General features: G+C 40.3%; 1 protein-coding gene across 29 annotated transcripts in view; it reads right to left on the bottom strand.

Moving 5' to 3' along the window:
- SLX4IP (SLX4 interacting protein) overlaps positions 1-18,150 on the bottom strand; it is a 423,033-nt gene that overhangs the window by 371,997 nt on the left and 32,886 nt on the right. For 25 of the 29 annotated variants that reach the window (XM_064415748.1, XM_064415749.1, XM_064415746.1 and 22 more), the window contains 2 exons: positions 17,067-17,156; positions 13,934-14,072 (listed from right to left, as the gene is read on the bottom strand). In XM_064415748.1, coding sequence (XP_064271818.1) covers positions 13,934-14,072; positions 17,067-17,156 — 229 coding nt within the window. The remainder of the gene's footprint in view (positions 1-13,933; positions 14,073-17,066; positions 17,157-18,150) is intronic. The other 4 variants (XM_064415755.1, XM_064415752.1, XM_064415753.1 and 1 more) reach the window with 2 other exon arrangements.

The raw sequence follows: 18,150 nt of genomic DNA, 5'->3' as shown, positions 1-18,150 counted from the left end.
CCTCCCCAGCCTCCCTGCGCACCTCGCTGAAATCAAACTGCCAAAGAGGGTTGGTGATATTTCCCCTAACTTGGATGGGGTTTGCGAGACTTCAATTATTGATGCTTTGAAGACAGTCGGCTACCTTAGGTGTAATTAGCACAAATAAATTAGAATATTAAGTGCTACTGCTGTTTTTATAATCTAACCATTTAACAAGAAGGGAAAGCTTGCTTGTTCCAGTCTCAATCCCTACAGAGCAAGTGCCAAGGCATGTCCTATTTCTGAGTATAACTGCACGTCCTCCTGAAGGGTTCCCCTCTCCTACAAGATCTTCTGGAGCTCACCATCGAGTGCCCTTGAGCCTCAGCTCTCATTAACAACTACAGTTATCAATCACAATCAATCCCTTTGAAATTTATCAGCCATCTTCTTTCCTTCCCCTCAGGAAGACACCCAAAATTTGACTTCCTTTTAGAGATCGAGTCAAGATGTGACAAGTTGAACCATCCCTTAAAAATGATGAGCACCAGAGAAAAATTTGGATGCAATCCACCAGCTTTATTAACTGTTTACTTAAAAGAACAATTAAGGAAAATTACTTTTAGCTATTTCCAGTTTGGCATCTACAATTCTTTATCACTCCTAGTAGGCTTAGTCAAATCAAAGAATTTGCCCGGTATATAAATAAGTTATTAGTGTGATAACAACATATGCCACCGTGACCTTGGAAAGCTGAGAAAGTAGCATTCCTAAAAGTACAACTTGGAAAACAAATCTTCAGACAGTAAATATTGAAAGTTTTTCTTTCTGTGTGCATTTGTTGGCAATATTCCCCATGTTTTGGGTTTTTTGTGAAAGGAATCTAAAATGAAAAAGTGTGAATCTTTGTTTTTTACAGGAAAAGCAGGATGCTTCTCTCTTGAAATTCTTTTATAGATCAGTGACATCTATATCTGTTTATTTTTCTTGCTGTCCTGGTATTGTCTGGAAGGTTAAGTGTTTAATCACATGTGATTGACTGAACAAAGTTTCAAATTCTCCTTAGAGGCCCCTGATTCAGCCAGCTACTGCTCTGTGGAAGAGAAACCTACCTCAGATCTGACAAAATAAATAATTATGTAAGAGATCAAGACATCTTTACAAACTATTTTTGCAGCATCAGCTGAAGTCTGAAAGTCTTATAAAGCCTTCACAGGGAATTGCACCTGAGCTGATAAGCTCAGCCCAGAGGGACTAACACTAAAAAATCATTTTAGTTTCCATGATTATTTAATAGTTTGCTGAAAAGGCCTGAACAGATAGTTGCTGTTACTTGTTGCTAAGCCTGAGAAAATATTAAGATGCACTACATTTAGGATATCTGCATTCTGAAAGTATCACACAGCTACACTCATTGAATGTTCTGAAACCCTCTTGCATGTGACATATGATCTACTCTGCAGTCAGCTGCAGTTTGAGAAACTCCCCGTTTTAAAGCTGTCAGAGTTACTGCAGAACTATAAAAATGGTGATATCCTCTTTCAGCTTCCCTCTGGGGAAATATATTATCTAATTAACTATTCTGCTTCATGAAGAAAGAAACTTAAAAATAAGACTCACAAGAAAACCTTTTTCTCCAAGAAGCCCATGCGACTTGCAGCTTTTTAAGTTTTCTACACAGTTACCCAGCATGAGTTTAAATCTGTTCATGATCTCATGGAAGAACAGACCAACTGACACGTACCAAATGCTCCATCACTCCTTTTGAGCACAACACAAAAGTCTGAACCTCAAGCTACAGACAGTTTTTTCCAGTAATGTAGAAAGTTCACACATCCTGGGCTCAGCAAACCTGGTTGATCCCATCTTCAATTTCCTCTTCACAGACAAAGCTCCCTTTGTGGATTACCAGCACAAGGCAGAAATAGAATTGTATTTAGTGACTTGAAGTTTTATTTTTGTTTCAAAACTGGGCACTCTAAATCATCAGATCCGGGGTCCAAAAACAAAATGGAAAACAAAACCAAACAAATCAACCCCAAGGAAATAGACCCTGGAACCCAAAAGGAGGCTGCAGAGAAGTGGTTCTAGAAGAGCCACAGTCACTTTCAGCTGAAATAGGCACAATGAGCACTGCCTTTGAAGGGAGCAGGAACTTGCCGTGCTGGCTGTACTTCAGAGTGCCAGGGCACGGAGGGGCAGCAGCAGGCAGACACCGGCTCTCCGGTAAGAGAGCCAGCAGCGCTGCTTTGCGGAGGAGCCACGGGCGGGCCGCCCGCGCTGCAGAGGCTGTGTGCGCCTGCAGCACCGGGAAGCCGCTCCCAGGCTCGGATGGGCCGTGCAGCTGGAGCCTGGGAAAACGCCTCCGAGCTGCTGAGCCACCTGGAGCAGCCTGGCAGCGCTCACGCCAGCACCCCCTGGCACCTGCCTGGCTCCCTGCTGCACTGCAGGCTTGCCCCAAGCCACAGCACACGCCCAAGGCCGGCTGCCCCCAGAACATTTCCACGTCTCACAGGCACCCACTTCTCATCACACAGTGCTCTGGTATCATACCTATTTCCTCTGCAGCCTAGGCACTTCACATTTCTGAAAGGCTGCGGATTAGGACCCACTCTGCTTTTGGAAGGTAACAACAAAGTAAATCATTGCAGCACACATGCTAAAAATATAAGAGGATAAATTTCTAATGTTACAATGTGAAAGCAAACACACGGGTGCATTAGATTTTCTGAAACACTAAATTGTACATTAAAAAATCTACACTCAGCTCATGCTTGATTAATTTTTCCACACAGATTAGGCTATACCAGTAATAATGTTTACAGTATATAGAGCTTTTCATCTTCAAAGTACTCTACAGACATATTATTACACTGCTTTTTAGCATTCATATTTCTCCACTTTAAATTATTCACCACAGAATCAAAAGTCCCAATTGTTTGTAAACAAAACAAAAGAATGATAATTTCATTCTAAACCTACTCTTAACTGTGCAGCTTTCCTTCCCAAAAATGTCCAACTCCATACCAGGTGCTTCAGAGTAGGAAGTAATTTCTAATTTAGAAGAGATTCAAATGAAATATTGGCATTTAAGGTTAAAGCCATGTCTAAGACAGGGACAGCAGATATCACATACAAAAAGCTGCTGAGATTTCCAAAGCCTTTTCTGGAATCCACTTGATATTTTTTTAAGCAAGAAGCATCTTCTCCAAGTTCAAAGTTTTATACAGCAAAGAATAGGCTTCAAAACAACTGAAACGTGTCAGGATGACATCCATTCTTTCCACACAGTCTGCCTTCAGGTAAAAGAAGGTGGAAGAATCCTCCCTGCTATCAGAACCTGGATAGCCTACTGTCCAAACAGACACAGCCCACTGTCCAAATAATTCAGAATATGAGCCACAAACTGCAAAACTGGCCCGAGCCATTTTGAGAAATCCTACAGCAGGGTTGTAGGGCTCTCCTCCAGCAGGAGAGGTGTGGAATTCACCGCAAAATCAGAACTATCCTGGCCAAACTGGATCCAGGATAAGGTATTTCTCAGGCTGGCTTTTAGTGCTGTTGTGGAGGAACGAGTAAGGAAAAGCACATCTGAGACCATCTGGCTGCAAGATGAGTAATGCCTCTGATGGAGGTCCTGGGAACACACCAGCTCTGAAGGAAAAAAGACCATCTTCCTCTCACTAACACTTAAGGATGCAGAGGAGGGCTGATCCATTCCTGGAAAATCCATACCCATCCATAATGTATGAGCAGTGACAGCCAGCAGCACCTGCCAAGGCATTCAAGCAGAGAGATGGAGAGCAACAGATTCAATGGTCAGTGTACCTTTACCAGACAAGTGTTTTCTAACAGGACACAAGATTTCACTTCACCCTTTTGCTGATCTCAGACTCAATAACCACATTATTAATTGCACATGATGGGCACAAACTGAAAGCTATTTAGGAATGCTCCCTGTTTTGAACATCTAAACTGTATTCCAGAGAAAGCCACGTGCCTGGACTTCTTTAACCACTGGAATGAGCACAACAACCAAGAGAAAGGCTGAGAAAGGCATCTGTTGCTACCAGCCAAAAGGCAGAGGGAGCTGGAACACAAACCCTGTGGTAAACATTGTCTGACAAGGCAGCAGCCCAGAGAAGCCCCAGTCTCTTCCAAGTGCCTGGACTGCGATGGGGCTCAGTTCCACTGGCCAGTGCCACTTGTGCACCTCAGCACGAGCGCATCCCACACTCTGGCCAGACACAGCTGCACCAGATGGCCCAGCCCCTCACATCACTGAACTCCTCACAGTGATTAAAGAAGGCAGATTCTGGCTCAAATGAGACACAGACACTGTGATGGACCCAAGTTTGACTCACAGCACGCTAGGGAATGTATAATACAGCACATGCCTCTTTGACAAAGTATATCCTTTCAGCCTGGCTCTGTGGTTTTTCCTTCAAGAAATCCATGAGCTGCAGGAAATTTTTTGATGCCATGAAGTACTTGAAGTGGAGGATTTTGTATTTTAAGGGTGAGGACTCTCCACAAAACAAAGTCTCTTCAAGCACAAGAACTCAACCAAAAGGTGGAAATGAGCCTCTTGGAATTCATCAGACATGACTGGTTCCCCTTAGTGCTCATTAGAAGAGCAAAATCACTGGTGCCAATATTAGGATGCTAAAGGATTTTCAAATAAGGTCAATCAAACCTTTCACAAGGCAATGGTTCCAGGCACCACTTTTTTTCCCCTGGCAAGAGGAAATAACTTCTGCAAAACTTTTACCCCCAAGAGGAAAGGGTTTTAACCCTAAAGCTCCCTCAGCTGCCAAGACTTTCATCTTCCACCAATAACAAGGTCTCTAGGCAAGGGTCACTAGAAATGTCAGGAATATATCATATCACAGGGCTACAACACCTCTGGGCTTGGTGAAAATGCTCAACACTGCCACTAGAGACACGATGGGAGAGAATGAGAGGGAAAGACCAACCTGGAGCAGGTATACTAAGCAGAACCTTTAAAAAAGTGGCTTAAACATGAAACCATCGTTTCTTCAAAGATCTTGATATATATTTCTCTTTTGCTAGTGATTGCCTGCAGACTTTTACTGAGACTTTTAGGTAAGGCAAAAAAAAATTCTTTTATTTAATTTTTTATTTTGAGGACTCCTGTTAGGATATCCCAGTGGAGCTAAGAGGTAGATGTTGATGGTCATAACTCCTTTCCTACCCTAACATACAGAGGACACTTCAAAAGAACATGAGTTCTAAGAGACCTGTGTGGACTTGAACCTGCAGTTTCATGCTCTTGTCTGAATAAAGCAAGCTGTGCCAGAGGTTCACAGGTTTTTGTCTTTTCACACAACAGACTCTTGTTAGATTTGCAACAACTCAGAACAGAAGGAAATTCTGGGGCACAGCAAATAGGTGGAAAGTACTACAATAGAGCCTTCTGTATTTTCTCTTTTTAAATGCTGGCAAACAGACCCTAACTAAGTCAGCTGCTGAAAGGCTCTATTTCAAAAAAAATCTGGATGTCCTTCAGTCCTCATGAGCTTTAATGCAAAGAGGATACCACTAAAAGAGACCAAGAACAACCATGATTGGGAGCATCTGCCCACTGCCACCAGCTCAGCTCTGCTTCTGGTGCAAGAGAGAGCTGGAGATGGCAAAATAGTTTGTGTAAAAGCACTCATTTTAGCTCACTCAAGAACATGGTGTTATAAGGGACAACCTGAATGGCAGAGCTCAGCAGCCTCCATTTCTGACATCACCTTAACAGATGCCAAGTACACAGAACATCCACTTCCTCAAAACTAAATAGCAAATTTAAGGTATTTTATGCAAAAGACAAACTCCACAATCCTCTCTTTTGCCATGGCAGGAAAACAGCAGACGAAAGACAAGCATTGCCCATATCCTATGACCCATATATGTGCACATAAAAAACCCCACAAAACTGAGTATCTTAATTAAAGGAATAAGACAAAGATACTCAGTAAACAAATACAAAACTGTCATCTACTATTCTTTCTAAAGTAAGTTTTGGCATTTAAACATGGATTAGTACAGTGAATATGGAATACAGCTTCTCCCTGAATATGTGTAATTTGCTGTGCATTAGAACATCTCTGATCTGTCTGAAGTTGATGGATGCATCAAGTTCTAAGTCCACAGCACAGTCAAGATTACACTGAATTCTTTTCCTCCCATTTTCAAGAAGTCTTTATTATTTGCTACACGACTAAATTTTTATTTAATTATCTCTCTTTTTTACTAAATTAAGGCATGGGCCCTGCAAAGCTTTGTGGGGTTAGTTTTGTTTGTGGTATGCCACTGTGCTTTTGTAGTCCAAAGAGATACTTTGTGTGTAGTAACCACAATATACCTGGTACTCAGTGGTGAATCAAACACTCAGAACTGCTCTCACTAAACTACTAACATAGAGAAAAGAGGCATAATTTTTCTCAGGAATTGGCCCTCCATCTCTATCTGGACAGATTCTCATAAAGACCTATAAAAATTTTCCAAATATGAATAACCCACAAAAATGTTTGTAATTTTAAAAGCTGTAATTTCTACCTTGGTCATATGATAATGAAACTTAAGAACAAAGGACAGTATTATTGTGTAATATGGTAGCATGGAAAGTTTAAAAGAAATTCCTACTTGTATTTAACAGTGAAATTATACCCCCAATTACTTCCAGTTAAAATGAAAATAAAAAGGACTTCAATGCTCAATACATAGCTGCAATGACTTTTTTTTTCCTTAAAATACCACGATGATTTCTCTTTTGCTAGTGATTGCTTGCAGACTTTTACTGAGACTTTTGAGTAAGGCAAGGGTTAAAGATGTATAAAAGAGATTTTCTCACAGTTTCGAGAGAGCAAAACAACACATTTAGGAAGCCAGACAGCTAAAAGGTCAAAGCGTTACACTTCCAGGTCAAACTTCTGGTTGCAATTAAGTGAATTCCTCTGAACATTTCTAGGGAATTCACATTTCTTTTAGGTTTTATTTCAAATCCCTATTCTTTCTTGCTAACATTTTAACCAAAACAATATTGCTCTCTTTATAAACATTTAATAAAGACCACTTTGTTTTTGAAAAGGAACTCAATAGTTAATTTCAAGATAAGAATCAATCCTTTTTTTTTCATCTCATTTAATGTACAGTTGAACTAAAGGCAAAGGAGGCTATTAAATCTACTTAATTTTTAGAATCAAAACATTTTAAGCAAAACAGTGAGCACTCAAAAAACCCCAAACCATGTAGTGCTAAAGCAGGCCCCTGAGCTGGACACTGGGAATCCATCCCCTGTATTCCTGATTCCAAGGGACTGGGGCTGCTGTGAAACCTACAGAGAGCACACAAGATGAGCACCTCCAAGAGGGAAAGATGTGGCAAAGAAGAGTAAGGCAGTCAAGTAAGAAACAGTGCTTAGGGACAGATTTTCTAATTGGCTTCATGCGCCCACCAAAAATGCTGAATTCCCACTTGGAAGAAGCATGCCAAGGGCTCTTTCCAAGGGTATGTTCCCTGGCCTAGATGAGAGTCACTTTGATATTCGCAGGTGAGTATCAAATCAGAAATTAAAGGTGGGGTTCATCTTGCCTAACTTGAAACACCTGCATCAAACTAGTACCCTAAACTTCATTTTTAACTGATAGAGATAAATCACCTATTAAGTTCCAGCCAGCTCTGAGAAACTGAGACACACCACTCCACTTTGTAAAGACACATGATTAATGGATGCTGATTTTCTGCCTAACTATAGAAAGAAAACTCCAAAGATAAACTTTAAATTTGCATAAATGTATGTGTCATTGCATAAACTGTACTACTAACAGCAAAATCACTCTGCAGAAATATTTGGATGATTAAGAAAGACCTTTATAGCTCATATAGATATGTAAGAGAGCAGCTGTTTTTGCATGCAAACACATTTTTTTTTGCACACACACATAACTAGGTCTCATTTTCATACTATTTTTTCTTTTCATAAAATGAAAAAAAATCATATGGGAAAAAGACAAATAAGAAATAAGATGAAAGCAAGAGAAAGTGATACAATGCATTAAGGCAGAGAGTATTTTAAAGCTAGAGATCAAGACTGTTTTCAAAACCAAATTCTTCCTTTTCACAAGAATACACCAAATGAAACAACTGTCCTGTTGCTTTTTTTGATCCAATACTACCAATATAAAACACTTTATTTAGGACACCTTTAAGTGCAACACTTCATTCCTTACCCAAGACCATAAATAATGTCATGAGGAGCTGCCACCGGGGAAGAAGCACAACAAGGAGAAGGCATTCCAGCCAGCTGGCGCTGCAGCTGCAAATATCCCCTGTGAGACAGGGACAGCCACTGCTGAGGCCTCTGCCACAGTGTCACCACGGGAGATCCCTCCACAGGCAGGTGCTTCGGTCCAGGCAGTGCAGGAGCTCCTCACAGCCTCTGAGCCCCACGGACTCTGACTGGCCCCAGTTTCCGAGGGGCACAGGGGCAAGAAGGCCACACGGGGGAAGACCAAAGGTCCCTACAGCCAAACACCTACAAGGGGAACCTAAAATACAAGGGCCAAGTGCATGTGGTTACCTCCCTGACACCCTGCCAGGCTCCAAGCCCTCTCAGCTCACGCCTTTAGAGCACCACAGGAGATTCTGTCCCCTCCCTGGAACACTCTCCCAATGTTGCTGTGGATGCAGCAAAAGCCTTTATCATATCTGTTATCCTTTGGCAAAGATCTCCACAGCTCTCCTAACTACCAAAGCATTTCCATTCATTTGATACGCCCTTGTTCTCATACTGGAAGAGAGCAAGACAAGAAGTGATTTCATAGATCTTGGTTGTATTCCCCATAATTGATATATTTTCCAGGCTGAAGAGTCCAGGCACATGTAACTGTTCCCTGTATTGCATTTCTTCATCTTAGATCATCCCTGTTGCCGTTGGCATTTTTCCCAATTCTACTGTATTACAATCTAAGGTAAGATAGGAAAAAAAATCACAAACAAAAGAAAACACCCAAAGAGTGTGTAAATACAGACTTTTTTTTGTTCTTGTCAAATGGCCATTACCCTGAGAAAAGAACAAAATGACAAAAAAAAGAGTTCAAATACATAACCTTGATCTCTAGAAGAATGCTTTGGTTAAAAAAAGATACCCTTATTCCCCATTATCTGGCTATAAAAAACAGGGAGAGGTGGGGGGAGGGAAGTAATCTAAAGCCAGACCAGGAAATATTAAGTACAAGATACTAATCAAAACATTTTTCATAAGTTATTGCATAAGTTAGTGCATACTTCAGGGAGCTCTGTTGTCACAGACAGATGAATGTAAGTTTAAAGTTCACACAGATCTGCAGGACTTGGCCACAAATCATAAATGAGTCCATTGCAGAGAAGCTGCAATGTAATTCTTTTGAGAGACAGATATTACAATGGGCAACTCCAAAGCTCAAAGTTCACAGGACAGACTCCTCCCCAGACCCCTATGGCAGCACCCACCGAAGTGTTGTAGAGCTGCTGTTCAACAAGGCCCGTGAAAAGATTCTGCTTCAAACCCAACCAAACACTTTCACAGCAGAGGAGCGTGAGTGAACAGCTGGGAGGGTGGGAATAAATCAGTTTTGCTGTTCCAGGATTACAGTGTGGGACATACCCTACAAGCATTTCCCACAATTCATGTCCTACAGCAATAGCAAACACTCCTAAAGCAAACTGGGGCAGTCTGAAAAGGGTGTTTCCCTTAAAAACATCATAATGTTCAAATTAAAATGCAAGGCCAAAAGAGTTTGGAATATTTACCATCATGATTTATTGTATACTTTTTGTGTGCTTGCAGGAGCCAAGAAAATTGTTTCATAAGCAAGAGAAATGTATTTTCTTATGAAATTGCATCTTATGTGTTTTTCTTTATACTAAATAAGACATGAACTTTGACTCCAGATCTTTGTTAGATTGAACTACTCATAACAGCTTTTGTACCTCTTCCAGTTTCTCATTTTAGTAAGCTTGTCAGAAGTTAATGTCAGAGTTTCAAGTATGAGACTTCTACCTGTAAATTAAGTACAGCCACATTCACAAAAACCAACTGGGTGAAAAGATGGACTCGGGAAACACGATCATATTGAGCCCCATTTCATGAGAGAAGAAAGTTATAAATATATTTAAAAGTACACAGAGTCCCAGGGAAAGCAGATAAAATCAAGCTGGGAGCTCACTGTGCCATGTGACAGCATGCTCTCTAATTATTTTCACTGTAGAAGAGACTGTACAATAAAAAGATCTGAAATCAGAGCAAAAATGTCCCACCCTCAAGCCAAGAAAAATAGCAAGGATGCTAGGGAAGGAATGAGAGTAGGTCTGAAAATCACTTGTAGGAAAAACATAGTTAACTTCTTCCTCCCTCCAGAGGGGGAAGAAGGTCAGTTTACAATATACCTTCTTCCTTCCTTCCATTTCTAACATTGACATTTCTATCAGCCACATTTTTTTTCATTTCTCCTTATTGTTTCCTCCGAGCCCACGTAAACCTTACCTTCCTTATTGTTTTCAGTTCTCCCTTTGGCATTTCTCCTGTATTTAATACCTCTACTCAGACCTCTGTAGTCTCCTCTTAATTCTCACTGCTCTTGATCAAAACCAGACATTTTCTGTGGAACATGAAACTTCAAATAATGCAATCACAAGCCGTACCTGGCTGATGCCCTTCTTGCCTGATTTTGGCCATGCAGATTGGATGCAGCCAAAATTCAGCCTTTGAAAATCCACCCCATTTTAAATTTCTCTTAAAAAAATAAAATAAACCAAAGTCAAACACATTTGAACATTAATTAAACACAAGAAACAGAGAGTTTATACCAAAGCCTATGTCCAAAGACCAAATTAAAGCTTACTTTGGCAAATTGTTCATACTGGCCATTTGGGAAGGGTGTGGAAATTGTTCAGACAGAAGGAAGAATAGGAAGAACTTGCTTGTCTTGGCTACCTTCTCTCATTTTTCCATTCTTTCCTTCTTTCTTTCTTCTCCTGTGTGTAACACCCACAGATTTCCTAATGAGCTGGTATGCGACCCACCACACACTGCAGTGTGGGTGTAACTCAAATGAAAAAGAAATGTAAATTAACAAGCAACTTTCATGGATATTCACATTAAGTGTCACAAAAAATGAAAGGTGGTGTCAGTATTAGTATTAAACATAATATAATGTTAGTACTAAAAAGAAGCTGTGATAGGTGAAAATTTTCTCTTCAAATTGTTGTAAGTAGTAAGGAAGTAGAAGACTTAACAAGTCTTAAGGTACCTTGGCTTCTAGTTCTGAAATGAAACCTAATACAGCATGCCTTAACATTAATGGTAGTCTAAATTCTTATTAATACTGGTCTAATAATTCTTTTCAAGAAATGTTGAATACATCCTGCAATGTGTACAGCAAACTAGCTAAAATTGACTGAAAAGATGCAACTACAGCCCGGGGTTGACTGCTGACCTGGGACACGGGACAGAGTAAGCAAGCAGTTCACAGTCCTGTGAAGGATCCCTCTGTAGGGGCACACCTCCTTGCAAGAGCAGGGGGTGCACAGCAGTGCAACTCCACGCAGACTTGGATAACTTGGAGCAGAAGAAAGCACACGGAGCTTGAAGAACTCAGAAACTCCTCCTAAGCTCCAAAGGCAACAGGAGCTGCAGCTGAAGCCTGTTCCCAGCAGCAGCTCCTGGAGCACACCGGGCTCCTGCGTTCCTTGGTGTGGTACAAGGCCTGCCAGCCAAGCACTGGCCTGCAGTGTGGCAGTGCATCACAAAGCCACCCCCTGCAGCCCACAAACAGCCGCAGATCCCAGAGAGGGGCACAGCACCAGAGGCAGCTGCTGCAGCCCCCTGGCCCTGGGGCTCACCTGGAAGGGTCAGTCCCTAGAGGCAGGGCCTGTTGCCCCAGTGAACACACACCTATTCTGTTATTTCCTTCCCAGGTAAGAACAGACTCCAAGGGAACTTGAAGAAACTTGATTCTTGGGCTTGAACAAAGCACTCCTTTCTCACAAATTACAGCCTTGAGCAAAGCAGGCTGAGAGAAAAAGAAAGAGTTGGCTTTGGAAGTGAAGCTGAACATGAATGTTCGTTATCACAGCCTGTTTTCTTCCTTTAGTTCTTTATTGTTAATTAATGACGGTGAGATTAACTGCAGAAAACTGATGGAACAGTCATTCTGCCTCATCCAAAGTAAATATCCTTTAATCCAACACTGTCACTGATATTACTGATGATCTCCTCAAATGCATATCCCTAAGTTTTTAATTTTCAGGAAACAAGGGGAAGAGTCAAGCAGAAGATCAGCTCCCAGCCCTGGGACAACACACCAGTATTTTTACTGAAAAGTTCATGATATGAAAGAAAAAAGAAGACCCTAAATTCTACCAAACACATTTAAATTAGTGCTGTATCTACCCACTTATATAAAAACAACTATTATGTCTGGCAGTTTTACCTTATAAAATCATATTTTTTTCAAAACCTACTTTTTATTAAGGCAGGAAACTTTAAAAATAAATAATAAAAAACATCTCTTCATAAAAGAAAACACAGAAAAACTTCAACAGATCTTAGAAATTCTGATCCCACTATCACTCACAATTAGAAAAGTACAGGAGTCTGAAAGTCCACGTGCTTCACAAACAATAATATTTTAAAGGGATAAAATGTAGTTACAACTTGCAAGGAAGAAAAGGGTTTGGAAATCCTTTAGTGGCCTGAAGCACCTCTTGCTTATGTGATATTGTTTTCTTGAGAGGTGGCAAAAAGCCCATGTCATGCCAGAAGAACCTGGCCCCCATATATGCCTAAAATTTTGCAAGATGAAGCCAACCACACAGTATGTAACCTGTGTTTTATCATTATTATTGACAATAGCATGTAAAGCTGTAACCACCCACCAGCATTCTATACGAATACACCTTTTTCAACCATGGAAAGCATTTTAAGAGGCAAAGAACTTGTTCCAATTGAAACTGTTCATGTCATACACATTGAATTGTAAAATTTACGAGCACAGAGATGATCCCATGTAAGTATGTACTCACATGCATTGCAGAAGCCATGCTCCAGCAGAGATCTCTCCTGTATTTAAGGAAGTGTGACAAAGCATGGCCAGCACAGAGCTGTATTACTGCAGCCCCTCTTTTCTGAGACAAGTTTATAACCTGCTCCAGGCTAGTAACAAACACCAGAATTTTTTGCCTAAGAGCTATTTAAAGATAAATTGCTGGTATGACATAAGACCAACAGATAAACCTATCAATTGTAAACCCCAGCATTATGCTAACAGTGAAATGATATTAAACAAAATCTGGCAGCCATTGAGCCCCAAAGCTGATCTAGCAGAAAGGCCCAAGCTACACTGGTCAGGATCTCTAGTTTAAAGTGTGGAGGTACTCAAATGGCACCTGCTGGCCTCAACACCCTCACACACACAAAAAATGAGCTCCAAAAGGGTGAAGGCTCCTAATCTCTGCACTCCCAAGGTCATGGGTTCTGCTGCCAGGCCTGCAGTAGCACTGGTGAAATGATAAATGTCATTTATCACATCACACCAACTTTTTAAGACTGAACAGATTGCCAAAAGTAAAAGGAGAAGATATTCTTTCTGTACTTAAAAATTCTACACTAAATGGGTGAGTGGAAAAGATATTTAAGTAACCAGCAAGTTTTCAACCAATTTTGCAGGACCAAGGGTTGTATAAGTATTTTTTTTTAGTTCTAATGATAGGCTCTCAGACTAATAGTACAGCATTATGTTCACTTTTAAGCAACACAGAAAATTAAAATCACTTAATTTTTTCACTAACACAGCTGAAGTAATTCCAGACCAAAACATCAACTATTTCAGGCCTTGCTGATGGCAAATTTCTCACAGAGAAAATAAAGAACAGTATTTTCCACGGCACTTTCTTGCACACTAAGTGAAATAATTTCTTTTACCGGTAAGAAACAAAGGCCCAGATGATCCCTGTTCCATGGGCTTCCACTGACCACGCTGTTTAGGTGCCTCCAAGTAGTGTCTGACCCTTGAAGCAACAACTTCTTCTAGCAGCTTGCAGACCTCCTGAAAGAGAAACCACTGGTCTGGTTTGATCTAAATTTACAGAAATGCCCACAGGCACACAGCAGAAACCAATACAAAATTACTCCTCTCCCATTAAACGGAAAAACATTGAGAGGAAAAGCACATGAATTAGGAAATGGATGGGAACAAGGAGGGGAATCAAACAATTTTTCTAAAGAACAAAAGAGGAAGTATATTATGAAATTCTTACTTGGCAGATCAAATACATTACGTCACAATACTAACTTTTTAAAATCAGAAATTAGTTTCATATGCATGCAAAGTAGGGAAAAAAATCTTAAAAATGTATCACAACATTAGGTATTTAAGCAAAATTTTAGTAAAAATCCTCTCAGGAATTGTCAACACACTATTTCTTTGTAAGAATCCTTATAAACCACAACAGATATTTTGCTCCAATTCTGGGTAATTTGGGGGGGACAGGGGGACTGGGTAAGACTGAGCAAATTAGGTCACAGAAATTCAACTGCTCTAATCAACTTAGATTTTTCTGCCCCCAAACATAACTGTTCATATCTTTCATACTTTCTTCAACAAAGCACAATAAAACCACATACAACGCAGGAAGAACAAAACCTTCTGCCAGAATTACCCAGAAAAAAAAATACTTGGAGTAAAAACCAAAAAATCATCTCTTGAATACCAGAATAAGTTTTAAGCTTAATACACACACACATACTTGAGACTTTTCCCTCAGCATTCTCATTTTCCACTGATCATAACTATGTGATTACAGCAATGATACCTTGTGGTGCACAAAAAACATAATTTTACCTCTGCAATGTGTTAGGGTAATAGATAAAATTATATAAGTAGTATCTAAACTATCTTGCCTTGAAATTTCCTTTTGATTAATGTAGAAAGTACTCAGAACAGTAATTTTTTTAATGCATTGCTCTAAATGAAAGCAGGGCATATACATTAGTCAATCACAACCAGTATTTTCTCTGTACAGTAAGAAATCCATTTTCCTTTCTGCTTGTAGAGCACAATTATAAGTTTCTGTATTTGCTTGTCCTTCTGTTTAACTCATTAAAGTGCTCCCATTACACATTCCTTCATGGGCCTGTGCTGGGGTTAGAATGAGAAGGTCTCGAAAGCAGCAGACACATGGTGTGTCTTTGGTTCCTTCCACAGCAATAAACATTACCTTGCACTTCCTTCATTTACATGGAACATATTTCACTTGTTAGCCTTATGGAAATGTTATTTAAATGGCTCCCCACAGAGAACCATACAGACCTCAGAGAGCACAGATAAAACTTTGACTTTGCCATTCCACAAGAAAAGGGGTATGAAAGAAAGGGCAAGGAAATTGGAAGGGCAGAAAGAGGGGAAAACTGCAGCATGTCACAGCAATCCCAAGAATCCTCCACAGCAGCTGGCCACAGCAGCGTGCCATGATGGCCATTCCAGCACCCAGCAGCATCTCCTCACAGCAGGGCCATGCTCTGGGCACTGGTGCTGCCCATCCTGCCCTCACGGAGGCAGCAGCCAGAGGGCCGCGGGACAGCATCGCCAGGATCCGTGTGCTCCAGCCGATGACTCGCAGCCAGGGTAAGCAGGGGAGCAGCAGGAACTCTGTTACAGAGGCATCCACATTTCCCACAGGCAGGCACAGAGCGCTGCACCACCACCAGCATTTTTCAGAGTTTGGAAACAACAAAAATTCAGAAAACCACTTGCGATGAACATGTAAAAGCTCTCATAAAAGATGTTGGAATAATCTTTCTTTAGGACCTTTTCTCCTCTCACACAAAGATTCTGCACAGGACTTTCAGGAAGTGAATTGCAAAGCTATTTGACTCACACTTCTCAGTTGCTGAAAATATGCAACCTTTGTACTTCTCTTGAAACATGCAGTCACAGAAATGCACCGAATGCTGTCCTGTCATGCCTCTTTATTAAATCAATCATGAGTTAATTTCCTGAAATTCATCTCTTTTGTTTTGGCAGTCTTACAAAATACATTTTGAAAATGTTTAAAACTCAGATAACCAGGAGAGTAAAACTGGTCATAAATAGAAAAGATAATGAGCATTCATTTAGTCATTAAAAATACATCTGAAAGATTTTCCCTATTTTCTTATTTCTCTGCTTAATAAAGCACAAATCAGATGAACCACATGCTGCTAAATACTCTGCTTTTGCTCCCTCGGGATATTAATGCATTGTTCCTTTAATGCCATTGAAATGTATGAGTGTGAGATGTCTGGGGACGCTGTGCAGTGACAGGTTAATGATGGCATTATTAGGGAAGCTATCTGCTGAAAATGACCGTAAGGGAGACTTGCGGGAAAGTCCGCAGGCATCCCAAACACGTCCTGCCTTCCTTTTCAACAGGGAACTGCTCACGTTCCCACACACGGGGAAAGCTCCCGCCAGCACACAGCACAAGATCCTCTGCCGTTTCTCTAGTCTCATCAAAGTCACAGCACAATTTTGCTGCTCGCTGATTTTCCACTATTTCATCAGGATATACACATGACACACCTAAAAATAATGGAAGTTTCTTTTCATAAGAGGCAACAGTTCTACTACAGTTTATCTTGCATATTTATGTTTTCTTGCATCCTCTAAATGCAACATCATTTACACTTCTCAGAATGAGGGAAAAAAATGAATAGGAAGATATTTCACCAAAAAAATCATCCCTGCCACAATCTGGTTTCTATCACGCAGGATAATTTGCAAGCATTCATGAGAAACATATTTTTAAATTAAAAGTTAAGTCAGAAGAATCCACACAGCATACATGCATGCATGAATGTGAACACACACAGAGTTTAAAAATTAAAAAGCAAATTTAAAGTGGTCATTGGTGACCCAAAAAGCACATATGGTTGACTTAGGGGTCCCACGGCAACCGCTGATGGTTAATAACTAACAATATTCTCCTAACACTAAAAAAATCCCAAACAGTTTAAGGCAAACCAACTTCTTCCCTGCAGCCATACACTTTTGAAGTAGAATTGATATTTGTTGTACCTCTTTCTCATGATCTGAAAACCAGCTGGTGTCTTTAATGGAGCCTTGAGGCAAAATATGAACATCCACCAAGACAGCAAAGTTCCCACACTGGAAAAAAAAAAAAAGAAGAAAAAAAACATGTTGAACTGTAGCTGCTAGGAAGCACATGTGGAGCAGACAGGGAGATAAACAATCAGGTAAGCACATGCAGCTGATTCAGAGTTACAGCAGGCAGAACATTAAATCATGGAAGTTTATGAAGTATGGAATTACGAATTTATCATTGTTTATGGACGTAACGAAAGAGCACCAGACCCATCCTGGACAGCTCACTGAAATGTTTATATGACAAGCACAAGCATGTGGAATTTTCTTCTGCTATCTAAATGCCGCTTTTAAATCTGAGTTCAAGCAAATTTTAATGTGTGAAAAATTAGCTATTCCTTCACCAAATTCACATCATTCTATTTCTGAAAATTTGGTACCACATTAGGCATCTAGTTGGTGCTTTAAATTTATTAAGTACTTAAAAATTCAGCATCGCAGAAGTCTTCTCCTTTCTCCAAGCCACCTAATGTAAAAGAACAGCCAGTCTGAAGGACTGGTCAGTGGCTATGTGGAACTTACCACATCTGTCACCTGTTCTTTGAACGGTTAAGTAATAGGGCTCACCTGTTACTAAAGACTATCTACAGTGAGGATGACACAGGCTACATGCCAAGACACATCAGCTATTTCTGAAATTCCTTGACAGGTACACCTATGTCAGGCTTATGGTGTAGCACAAGTACAGCTGCTGAGAGTACCCTTACCTACACCACTAGCACTAAGAGCAACAGATTTAGCATCCGTGTTATTAATCATAACAGAATAGTTGGTAAATTTCAAACCTCTCGGTTAATAAAACACTTGGATCTGTAAATCAGCTGCAAACAGAAATTTCTAAATAATGATTCAAATACAGCTAAAATGTAATTCATGGCCAATATTGTATTGTAGCTACTATACAAAAGTTTGGCAAATAAGACAAGCATTGTGAAATAACATTGAGAAACTTCTAAGTTACTTATAGGTATCAGTCACTGAAAGAGCAGAATGCTTT

This window comes from Passer domesticus, chromosome 3, assembly GCF_036417665.1.
Source record: "Passer domesticus isolate bPasDom1 chromosome 3, bPasDom1.hap1, whole genome shotgun sequence".
NCBI classification, from domain to species: Eukaryota; Metazoa; Chordata; class Aves; order Passeriformes; family Passeridae; genus Passer; species Passer domesticus.
Note: the sequence above shows the minus strand (reverse complement) of the source record. Positions and strands in the feature narration are given on the sequence as shown.